This window comes from Numenius arquata, chromosome 5, assembly GCF_964106895.1.
Source record: "Numenius arquata chromosome 5, bNumArq3.hap1.1, whole genome shotgun sequence".
NCBI classification, from domain to species: domain Eukaryota; kingdom Metazoa; phylum Chordata; class Aves; order Charadriiformes; family Scolopacidae; genus Numenius; species Numenius arquata.
In genome coordinates, this window is record NC_133580.1 from 21438499 (window position 1) to 21450833 (window position 12335).

The 12335-nt window shown below is 49.5% G+C and overlaps 1 protein-coding gene across 1 annotated transcript in view; it reads right to left on the bottom strand.

Moving 5' to 3' along the window:
* Positions 1-3569: 3569 nt before the first annotated feature.
* The window catches only part of LOC141464472 (UAP56-interacting factor-like), a 31213-nt gene continuing 22447 nt past the window's right edge, over positions 3570-12335 (bottom strand). The window contains exon 9 of the mRNA XM_074147410.1: positions 3570-6717. Coding sequence (XP_074003511.1) covers positions 6508-6717 — 210 coding nt within the window. The 3' untranslated portion in view covers positions 3570-6507. The remainder of the gene's footprint in view (positions 6718-12335) is intronic.

The window sequence follows — 12335 nt, forward strand, 5'->3', positions numbered from 1 at the left end:
GGTCTGTGGTGACATGCTTTGCTGGATCTGCTCTGTCTCGACAAAGATACAGCACAGGCCAGGAATTAATTGGCTGAGACGAACACTTGGTGGCTATCTTAGATCTTGCTAATATGATGCTTCTTTCTCGAAGCCAGCTCTCTAAAGCAGGGTTTTACACTGACTGCATGCAGTATCTGCGACACCTGAAGGAGCCTGTAGGACGATGGTGCTACGGAGAAAACAGGGCAGCGATCTTCCATCTGGCTGGTTGTGGAGCCAGCTCAGGCTGGCTGCGCATTGGCATTTGCCGTGGCATTCGTGGGACCAGGAAGAGGTGGCCAGGGTACACAGTCTCACTTCAGCCCAGCACCTGCAGGAGGGCACAGGACCCATGGAACAGCTGGGCTGGGATGTGGCACGGGGAGATTTTGGGGGGTTGTCCCTCCTCCCCACTCAGGGCTATTCACAAGCAGAGCTGTGGGTCAGTGCCAGGCAGCGTTAGCCATGATCCCGTGTGCTCCTCTACCTGGAGGTGGCTCATCTCACCAGTCTGGCCATGGCTCAGGGTATATTCAACGGTGTGTCACAGCCACGGGCATCCTCGAGACCCTGAGCCCTGAGCCCCAGGCTCAGCAGGACCCTCCTGTCACTGCTCTTCCTCCACAGCATTGGCTTCTCCGCCAGGGCTTGCCACTGCGAGCGATGCTGATGTGGCCACCCAGGCTCAGCACTGGCCTCTCTGCCAGCCAGCTTCTTTCCACTGCCGGGACTGATCCCTGAGGCACTTCCCAGAGCACCAGGACACTGTTCCTGCAGAAATGCAGAAGTGTTTTAACACTTACAGTCTTGGTACGTGCAATGGCAAGGGCAAAGAGACAGTGTTACTGTTATGCGTTACACAGGCTTATACTAACCAAATTATAACAGTTAAATGCAGAACTAGATGGACACTGGACTAAAGTGCCTCCACGGTGAAAAAGAAGGTTCAGATATAAAAACTTGTAGTTTGGTTTTTAAATACGAAATGAAGTTCTTAGCTTGCTGTTTGTTGCTACATCATTTGGTTCTTTTTTGTTCTTTTTAGAAAGGAAAAATGAGTCTAAGATGCAAATAACATTTCCTGATATGGAAAGCAGAAAATACTCCTAACATGTTTTCCAAGGTCAGCTCAGAAAAGGAAGCTGCTTCCAGACTATAGCTACAAAAAATAACACGCCAAAAGTTAAAATTCTCTTCTATAGTTGGTGTGTTTATAAAAAAAGACTCAGCATCTGGGTCCTCTCTTCACTCCAGAAACATCCTGTCTGACCTCAGTGGGAAATTCTGGGTATTTGGTACTCTTAAAACTCGAGCAAGCGGTTAAATATGGACTTGGGAGACAATGTTTGGATCTGTTACATCAAAACCCTCAAAGTCTGTCATTTCAAGCACTGAGACAGCAGAGCAGTAATCTATAGTTTCTATGGCTTCACATAAGTGAAGTCTGAATCTGTTCTCTCTTCCCTTTGTTTACTTGTACAAGCTGCTTCCCCACAAAAAGAAATGAGCTTCTCAATCCAAGTGTCCCTGTATTTGAAGTGGTGGGTCAGGATTTTACTCCCGGGAGGCGATGAGCTCACCGCAGCGCTCCCTGACCGGCCAACAGCCTCCTGAACAGAGACAAAGCGCTGCCCCTGGCTCTGCGGCCGCACGGCGGGTCAGCGGCGAGTGTTCCAGGGTCAGCAGCCAGGCAAAGCACCCGAACGAGCTCCGACTTGCTTTTGCTGGGGACCAAGAGCACACACAGTTACTTGCTGTAACTCAGCAGAGCTGCAGCATCTCAGAGAAGATGCAAGGTGTGTCCAGGTCTTCACACTTGCCATGCATGAATAAAGGGCACGTGGCCACAAACACTTGCAGCTCCCCAGATGGGACTCCCACCTTGCTCAGGACGGGTCAAACACACCAGTTATCTTCCTGCCGTTACTTAGAGCAGCCCTAAGGACAGAGTCCAACCCAGACCAGCTGCTTCTCCATGGTCCTTTTCTGCAGAGATGCCCAAGAGGGCACCCAGCAGCTGCTCTGGAGGGAGAGGGGGCAGGTGTCTGCCCTGTGACGGGACCTGGCACCCTGTGCACCTGCAGAGCATCATCCCATCTGTGTGCTGGGTGACAGAATCAGCAGTGCTCAGAGGGTCCCTGTGGATCTTCCACTTAAAGCAAGGTAGAGACATTAAGAGGTAGGACGACACAGGAGGCAAGGATGCGTTAAAAATAGCCAAAAAATAAAAAAGCAGAAGCATGACTTCTTTGTGTATTTTTGTTGTCCTGTGATCATCCTGAAATAGTGCGTATGAGTCAGAAGCAAGCCCAAAGCCACGGTCACCCTCCTGACACCAGCCTGGTCACAGCAGCCACCAGTCCCCACTGCCCAAAGGCTGCCATTCAGCCCTCCTGGCTCCCAGTTTAAACAGCCCTGGGCTGTACTTGCTGTAATAAGTATGATCAAGACTAAGCACATGGAACATAAATAATCTAAAGGCAAGTTCTACTCCCAGCCTAATCCAGTTACAGCTTTAATTTGCACATTTCCTCTTTGAAAGCAGCCCTTTTATCTTCTACATAGAGCTGAACCTCTCCCAGATGCCACCTGCAAGCCAGGAGAGGTGCTTTGCATCAGAGCCAAGACGACAGAAAGACCTGCAGGAGCATCTCTGACCTTCCCACCATGCCCAGTGCGGGACTGCCCTTCCATCAGCTCTGCTCATGAACAGTTCCTCAACCTCCCCCAGCTTCCCAGTTTGCTCTGGGTGCAGATAGGAGAAAAACCCCGGGGCTTATCAAGTCCTTAGCTGAGCTTGCCACTCAGTCACTTCTTGCAAGCAGCTGTAGCACAGAGCAGGAGGAGCTACAAAGAGCTGGCTGCTCCTAAAGCAGCACTTACGGCTCTCAGTTTATAAAACCTGCTCCTCATTTGCATCCCTGGCACCTCATTATAAAGCAGAGCAAGCTACCAGCTGCTCTCCTTTGGTAGTTTCTCCCCTGGTTCTCTGGTCCTTCCCAGGTCCCTGGGGTGGCTGTAGGTGTGCTTGTGTGGCTCTCCTGGGGCAGAGCAGCAGTGCGCCGCAGAGCCCAGCTGCAGTTCTCTATCTCTGTGCAGCAAGAGGAGAGGTATGTGCATAGAGGTGGCTTGTGACCCATTCTGAATCTGGGCTAAAAATATCCCAACTTGTTGAAAAGCACCAGGAAAAGTACTCTAGCACAACTCCGTCTTCTCTGCTCATCCCAGGAAAAAGGAGCGGGCGTTCCCGGTTTGTGTGGATAGCTCTGGCATGGTGTTATTGCCACCTTTGATGTTAGCTGTTGTGCTCCTATAGAAACTGGTGTCACTCTAGCAATCACAGGCACCCAGTCCCCACGAGGACGTGCTGTTGGGGCTGTGGTAGCCTGGGCACGTACTCTTGGGCTTTTATCTCTGTTTAAAGATCTTTGGCTGTACTTGTCAAGCAGCAAAGTATCACAGAAGCGTACTGCTTAAGAGACCTTGCAGATGAGGTCTGCCAGCTGCAGACGATGACAGAGGGAAAGCACAACATATAGTCTGCTTTTAGCAAAATATTTATTATTTACCATTCCAGCGTTTCCTGCAGTTTTGGGATGTTGTGGCTGAAAGGTTTCGTTAACAACTCTTTCATGAAACTGTTCTGTGCTCTAAGAAATCTCTTATGCATAAAACCAAATAAAACATGAGGAATATCTGCTGGGGACCTGGCTTGGCCTTTGAAACACCTAAAACTAATTCCAGACCGAAGCTGGGTTTGTATAATCTCAACTGGTTATACTGGTCCGAGGGCCCAGCTCTGTTTTTGCAGCTCTGCCCTTACCCAGCTCCTGCCCATGCAACGGGGTCCACCTGCCACCACCTCCCCACCTGTGGGTGGGAACCTTGTGTGCTCCTAAGTGGGGCTTCTCCCATGGATAGCCAGGCTTTAATCCCCAAGGGAAGCTGTTTTCGTGTATTTGGTGGGGTGACCCAGGCTTACAGCAGCATGTCGGGGTGTTATCCAGGACAGGAGGGTCCAGGTGTCAGGATCACGGCGAGGAGTGATGCCAGCACTGGCCGGTGACTCCTTCAGAGCCAGAGGGTGGGAATGGCCACAAAAGGCCGTTGAGACGTGGTGGGTCCTGCTTTGGCTGCGTGGCCTCCGAGGCACAGCTCACTGCAGGGAAAGGACCTTGCTTCAGAGCTCCTCTTCCGCCAAAGCTTGGCTTGAGCGGTGCTTTACAGCTGATGATCTTTTCTGGTGACAGAATTAAAAGTTACCATTATCCACAGAAAAGAGATTTTTTTTTACCAACTTAGGAGAAACTTGTATTTTCCTGTGTGGATAAATGGAAGTTCATGTTCACCAGTGGGAAAAAAAAAAAGCAAAACAAAAACCTGGAAGTGGCAGTTTTGTCAAAGAATCATAAACCTGGCTTGGCAAGAACGTTCACCAACAAAATTTGAATCTCAAACTCCTACACTAACATGATGTTAGCAAGTCTATTGTTTAGAATAATTACTTTAGCTTCCTTTTTGAGACCAAATGCCAGCCAAGACTGGGGAAAAGGGTTTTGTAAGAAAAGTAACAGGATAATTCAGTCATGGCCTCCTCGCAAAACATGTTTGTGCTTACTCAACAGAAGCAAGTCATTCTCTGGATCAATACTTGGAGTGGATCTGATTATTCACTGTTTAGCCAAGAAATGGCTAAAGAATTATTATTTATTTGGAAATTGGTAGTGGTTGCTATAAATCAACTTCAACTGGCCCTGATTCAGCTTAACATTTAGCCTCTGGGCTTTTTCACTTCTCCCAAATTCCTGAAACCCGTTCAGTTCCAGCTCTTTGCTGGAGGAGGTCAGTGAGCTCAGGACACGAGTGGTGGAAGGTGCTGCTGTGGGAAAACACTCGGAGCAACTCAGTTCTAGTCACTGAAGTCCCTCAAACTATTATATCGGAGAATTGACGAGGATGTTGGCATAATTCTCTGGTTAGGAGTATTTGCCACAGGAGACTAACCCTTTGCTATTCAGCTTCTGTGGCATACGTTAGCTAAAAATTATTCTGTAGCTTGCAGCAGCAGAAAAAGGATAAGTTTAGTTAATACAGCATCTAAAACCATAGATTTAACAGAGACGCATGTGGCACGGCCAAATCTTCAAGAGGCTATACATAGGTGGAGCTGCCTCCCTGGAGGAGCCACTGGTCCGGAATTAGAGCAATGGTATTTATCTGGGCTTGCCTGCAAGCAAGTGGCGAGGGGGGAGGCAGCACACTGTCTAATCCCAAGTGATGAGTTGCCTGGGTTTGATGTGAAGTTGTCCATAATAAGCGTGTTCAGGACAAGGACTTGAGAAAGAAGGCTCTGTCTGGAGAAGTGCACTGAGCCTGCTTTATTCGCTGTGGGTCAGGAGGCAGAGCAGCAAGCCCCAACGGCTCTGCCTCTGAAACCCCAAACGCGAGGACCCACGTGTGTGGGAAAGCAGAGCTCTGCGTGGTGGCAAGAGGCCACGCTGCAGTTTGCACAGGGATGATGGGCAGAGTGAGGAAAGTCAGAGTTTCTCTCCCACAGGAATTTGACATTTCAACCTTTCCAGCCTTTCTGTTTAGGGGAAGACTTACTGGCTTTAAACAAAGCTTCCGCGCTAATGATGCATTTAATATTGTGCACCCTGCTCACGCGGAGTTTCCTTATCGTTCATTACCTTCTCTCAAGCCTAACTCTCCACGTGCCTGCAGAGTGTGGGGCTCTGAGGGTGACCCTGAGCAGCACCCCATCCATTCGAGGTCATCCTCCCCATGGCAAAGGATTGAACTTTGCCTTGTGGGTCCCACAGAATGGGCTGTAGAAGAGGAGACTGAGGGGAGACCTCATCACTCTCTACAGCTACTTGAAAGGCCATTGTAGAGAGGTCGGTGCTGGTCTCTTCTCGCAAGCAAATAGCGATAGAACAAGAGGGAATGGATTCAAGCTGCAACAGGGTAGGTTTAGACTGGACATTAGGAAGAAACTCTTCACAGTAAGAGTGATCAGACACTGGAACAGGCTGCCCAGGGAGGTGGTTGAGTCACCATCCCTGGATGTGTTTAAGAGCTGTTTAGATGTGGTGTTGGGGGATATGGTGTAGGGGAGAACTTTGTAGAGTAGGGTAGATGGTTGGACTCGATGATCCCAGGGGTCTTTTCCAACCTAGATCATTCTATGATTCTATGGGTCCCAGATGCCATTTGCAAGCCCAGAGAGGTGCTTCATGTCTGACTCAAGGCAACGTGGAGCCCTGCATAATTTTCTGCCCCAAGTGAAGCCCCTCCTGGCAGAGCTGGCTGCTGCCCAGCTTGCTTCCGTTGATTAGATCAGACAAACAGACTCATGCAACTGGCTGTAACAAGGTATCCAAAGGCAAACAGGGCTGCCAAGCAATTAGTGTCCAAACCATGCCGAATTAGTCCCTTGGGTACATCTTCTTACAGAACAAAGCAGAAGATGTCTGCGTCTGGGTATTATATCGGGAGTGTGCCATTCTGATGGGATTTGGGCTGGTGCAAGGCAGGAGAAGGTCTGTTGGACGATGGTTTCCAGGACACGTCTGGGCAGAGATTGTCTCTTGCTCTCGCTGCAGGGATGACGGCTCCGGCTCGGGAGGGCAGGAGAAGGGCTGTCAGTTTGTAAGCAGTGCAATATAGAGAGCTGCAGTTCTTATTCTGCATTAGCTGTAAAAGGTAAGAGACAGACAGAAAGACAGTTTTGTGTAGACACATGCTGTAGATCTTAAAGACTTTGATACATAGTAAATTTCATTATACAAGTATTGCAAAATACTCTACGTTTTGGTTTGGGGGGGGTAGTCATGAGATAAAGGGTTTGCTTCTAATAGATAACGTAAGAAATTTCTTAGCTAAAATCAGCCAGACATTCAAAGCTGACTGAATGTTACCATCACCTTCTAGATCCAAAAATAGACAGAATCTTAATTGGGCCCGAAATCCTGCTCAGTAACTGTTGGTAAATCCCAGCAAACCACGCTTCTCTCCTGAAAGGAAAACACAGGCGTGCATCGGTTGGCTTTGGCAGAGCAGACACAAATTCCCTTTCTCAAATCTGCTGACATGTTTATCGGGATAACGTGAATGAATGCACTGCACTGGCCAGTGCAGCACACAGCGGCAGCAGAAGATAGAAAATGATCTGAAAAGAGATGACAAATGATTTGGCTGCACACGTGGGGCTGTTACTTGCCCTTCCTGCACAGCGAATTGCACTTCTGAGGGAGATGCGCCCGGCGGCAAAGCTGGCTGTGGCTGTGGGAAAGCGCAGCCGGGGAAGCCTGGGGAGAGACCGGTGACCCTGCAGCACTCAGGGCACCCCTCCCACTGTCCCCATGGACCTGGGGCTCTGTAGAGGCAGAGAGGGTCTTTGGACTTAATGGGTGTTTCTTTTTTAAAAACCTGAAAAATCTCCTCATCCCACTTGCTTTAATTCTTATGTAGAGTTTGGGCTCTATATTGCCTGAGTGGGACAGAGAACAGAATCACAGAACCATCTTGGTTGGAAGGGACCTTTGAGATCATTGAGTCCAACCACAAAAAAAACCCAAAACAAACAAACAAAGAAACAAAAAAACCCAACCACAAAACAAACACCCGCAACCACACCCCACACCCACCCACAAACAGACACAAACCAAAAATCTCAGGCACTAGAGCATGCCCTGAAGTGCCATGTCTACACGTTTCTTAAATACCTCCAGGGATGGCGACTCCACCACCTCCCTGGGCAGGCTGTTCCAGTGCCTGACCACCCTCTCAGGAAAGTCATTCTTCCTAATATCTAATCTAAACCTCCCCTGCCCCAACTTCAGACCATTTCCTCTGGTCCTGTCATTATTCCCTTGGGAGAAGAGGCCAACACCCACCTCTCTACAGCCTCCTTTCAGGCAGTTGTAGAGGGCAATGAGGTCCCCCCTCAGCCTCCTCTTCTCCAAACTAAACATGCCCAGTTCCCTCAGCCTCTCCTCGTGTGACTTGTTCTCCAGACCCCTCACCAGCTTGGTGGCTCTCCTCTGGACACGCTCCAGCAGCTCAATGTCCTTCCTGTAGTGAGGGGCCCAGAACTGAACACAGAACATGCGACAGGAGCTAATGATGAAAAATCCCCTTTGCTTTCAGCTTTCTGCCACTGCGTTTGCTGGAAAATAACAGATTTTCTTGGCAAATATCAAGGGAATATTTGTGACTGAGCTTGCTCTAATGGATGTGAACCGTGCTGTGCCTCTTAGGCCTGTTGCACTTTCAGATGATTTCACCGCTTTACAATTCAGCTCTTATGATAACATTTAACACACACTTGCTAAACCACTCAGTGCAAAGGCGGCATAAAGTCCAGCAAAAGGTAGGTCTCCCTCTGACCAAAAATGCAAGCGAACAACACAAAGGGCTGAAATGTTTTAACTTTTTAGGGTAGGGAGTAGAAATTTATTGTTAGCGCTGATGCGATTTAACAAATTGAGCAAAATAACACATGGAACTGTCTTTCAGTTCTCTTGCATTGTGTGAGTTTTACTTTGTCAGTTGTTTTAAAAAGCAACCAGCAACTTCTGGGAATGCTGAGTTTAATAAAAATAGGGGAGAGGGAGGGAGAAAAAAACTTATCAAGCATTTCTATAGCCTGGTAAACATGATTAATCCAACTCAGCAAGACTAAACCAAAAAGAATTCATTGACCAGTTGATATTCAGAAGCAATTTTGTTTAAATACGGCTTAAAAAGCCACAGAAAAACTGGATCTAGTCCTGAAACCCTTACATATGCAACGCTCTTATTGTCTGTACATCTGGACTAATGGTCAGATCTATTTTAATGTCTTTACAAAAATACAAGTGCTAGTAGAAAGCAGAGAGTCATCAGGGCTTAAAGGAATGTAGAGAAAAAACCAGTTGTTCTTCACATTCCCTTTTACCTGCTCCATTGCATGGTCCTTCACAGATCTGCTGCTGGCAGGGCAAAGGATGGGACTCCCCTCAGGTGTCTCCTAAACTGCCTTTAGACAAAGGAGTTGAATGTGCTGCTCACAGAATCATAGAATGGGTTTGGTTTGGAAGGGACCCTGAAGACCATCCAGTTCCCACCCCCTGCCCTGGACACCTCCCACCAGACCAGGTTGCTCAAAGCCCCATCCAACCTGGCCTTGAACCCCTCCAGGGATGGGGCAGCCACAGCTTCTCTGGGCAACCTGGGCCAGGGTCTCACCACCCTCACAGCAAAGAATTTCTTCCTGAGGTCTCATCTCTATCTCCCCTCTTTCAGTTTAAAACCGTTCCCCCCCAGCTCCTGTGGCTCCCCTCCCTGATCAGGAGTCCCTCCCCAGCTTTCCTGGAGCCCTTTTAGGGACTGGAACGGGCTCTAAGGTCTCCCCGGAGCCTTCTCTTCTCCAGGCTGAACCCCCCCAACTCTCTCAGCCTGTCCTCACAGCAGAGGGGCTCCAGCCCTCCCAGCATCTCCATGGCCTCCTCTGGCCCCGCTCCAACAGGTCCGTGTGCTTCTGATGTTGGTGGCCCCAGAGCTGGAGGCAGCACTGGAGGGGGGGGGTCTCCCCAGAGTGGGGCAGAGGGGGAAAATCCCCACCCTAACCCCACTGCCCATGCTGCTGGGGATGAAGCCCAGGATGCCGGGGGCTTTCTGGGCTGTGAGCACACGTTGCTGGCTCATGTTGAGCTTCTCATCAGCAAATACCCCCAAGTCCTTCTCCTCGGGGCTGCTCTCCAGCCATTCTCTACCCAGCCTGGATTTGTGCTTGGGATTGTCCTGGCTCACATGCAGGACCTTACAATCCACAATCGCAAGATGCTCCATCACGAGCTCCCAAGCAACCCTGAGGAGCAGCAGGCACAGGGCCAGGTGGCTGCTGTGCTGTAGATGTGATGTGTCACCCAGATCAGCAGCAGTGGGGGACGGCAGAAGAGTTTTGTTCTGTGGCCCCTCAGCCTACCCTCAGTGGTGGCCCCCTGTCCCTCCCCTGCTCCAGGGCAGCCCCTTGCTGCAGTGGGCAATGCAGCAGCTTGGCCAAAGAGCCAGCCAGCGCTCAGCAGCCATTTCTGGGTCAAAATTGTAGAAAATGCAAGGCTTACGTAGCTGTGGGCAGCATCGCTGGTCACAGTCGGGCAGGAGGGAAGTCATCGCGGCAGGGAAACGACGCGGCGCCTCCAAGCAGGGCCTCTCTCAGCCCATCTGACCCTGACATACAGATCACATCAACTCCTAGAATTTGCTGACTATTCTTTGAAAACCTTTCCAAAGCTTGCCCTTAACTGCATCCAGAGTTGCAGCTCACGGTTCCCAGTGGCTGTTGGGAAGGAGAGGACAGGAGGGCACAGACAATAGCAGCAGTTGGAAGGGAGACCTGTTATAACAGCACCTGCAGAGACTGATATGATGTGGAAAGGAGCCCATAAATTGTTGGATGGGTCTGGGACTTGATTTAATGTATACACAAGAACTTGAAAAAAAGACTGAATATCCCCTATCTCGTCAGGACACTGGTATGTAATAAATATAACCCCTATAAAAATGTTTATCTCCTTTATTCCCAGCAGTGAGAGCTTCTTGATGAAACACAACATTTTCATGAAAACAGTTCTGGTTTTCCTCGAGAGCTAGGGGGAGGTTCACGTGAACAGCTGAAAATGTAATTTGTCCATTTTTGCCACCAAAATGTTCAGTTTTAATATTTGAATGAAATCCAGAATTCCCTTTCCTGGTTCTAACTGCCATCTCTAAGGATTTTATATGCAGATGATGGCTGCTTTCTACCTACTGCTAGAGACCCACATGAGGGCATTCGAGGAAAAAAAAAACCACTGGGTTTTGGCAGTTTATTGCACGTTATCCAGCAGTGTAGATCAGGATGCAATGACCTCCCACAGCCCTTCCATCAGCCAGCTGGCTGTCTCTGATGGAACCATCTTTGAGAATCGTGAATGACTGTGAGCTGGTTTTTAGCAGCTCCAGGCTCTTTCTCAGCTCTGCCTTCCCCTGGCTTTCTGTGGTGGCTGAAGTCGCTGACGTGCGCGGCTGAGCAGAGCTGGATACCCACAGCTGAGATGAGATAACAGAGGATCTGCCCCTGGTCCCGAGGTAACCAAAGTCCTCAGCAGCCAAGATGAGCAGGAAGTTACACAGATGTAAACCAGCAACCAGCAAATATACCAAAGATTTCTGGTTAGATGGAGCGAGAGCTGGATTGGAGACTTCTGCGAGGGTTTTCTCCGCACGGATCCAGATGGTGGTGGGCTCTGATGGCTCCAGCACAGTAAAACCCTCCGTGGCAGCGGTTGGGCTGGCAGAGCACTCCAGGGTGGGCAGCAGCCACAGGTGCTTTTATGCTGAGCTTGATGCTGCTTTTGCCAGGACACGGCGGGCCCGTGCCACAGCAGGGACTGCATCCTACCCGGGACCCTGCTGCAGAGGTCAGGGTCCCCACCGCGTACGTGGGGCTGGATGAAGACCAAGGGAAGAGATGGGGAGCTAGAGTATGAGTATGGTCTGGGCACGCATCTCAGGCTGTGCCAAGCTCGTTTCTAACCCAGGCTGTGGCAGGACTGCTCCGAGAGAGGGAAAACTCTGCCTGGGCTCGGGAGAAACCCTGCCTACCCCCCAGTATAACAGTTAGCCCTCAATTCATGACATTTTGAGTATTTTTTCCTGGCTGGTCCTAGTCAGAGAGCATCTCAGCAGAGAACCAGCTTGTAATTTGAGAAGGATCTAAAAACACCCTTCTCTAAATATGTATGATCTGTACCACCTAGCCTATTTTCAAAGCAAAGACATGTGGTTACACATAAAGATGTGATCGGGGGCTCAAATTAGAAGATAAAACCTTGCATTAAAGGTAGGTGCTGGGTGGAAATTGCTACGTTTTCACATTCTGTTTGTGGCTACATTCTGTTATCGCCCTGCTTTAAAAGTGCTGCAATTACCGTCTATTTTAACGAACGCTGCTGGAGCTGATATAAATACATCACCAGAACATCTTGTATGCAGTACACAAAAGTTCCTTTTCCTTCCAGAAGTGCTGTCGTGTTGATTTGCATCATGGATTCGTGACCAGGCACATTCAACGGCTTGAATCAAAGTGCTTCTGAATGCGTTAGACCCCTTGCACCCAAAAAGGCTCCACGTGCCCACCACCCGGGGCTGTTGGTGTGTCTCTGGATTGCTGTAGAAGCATAACAACCCCAAACGCTCCTTTTTTCCCCCCACAGGGGCTGCTTAGCAGGGATTGTAGCCGGGAGCTGCAGCAAGCAGGGCGCTGGTCACCCAAATGCCCAGGCAGT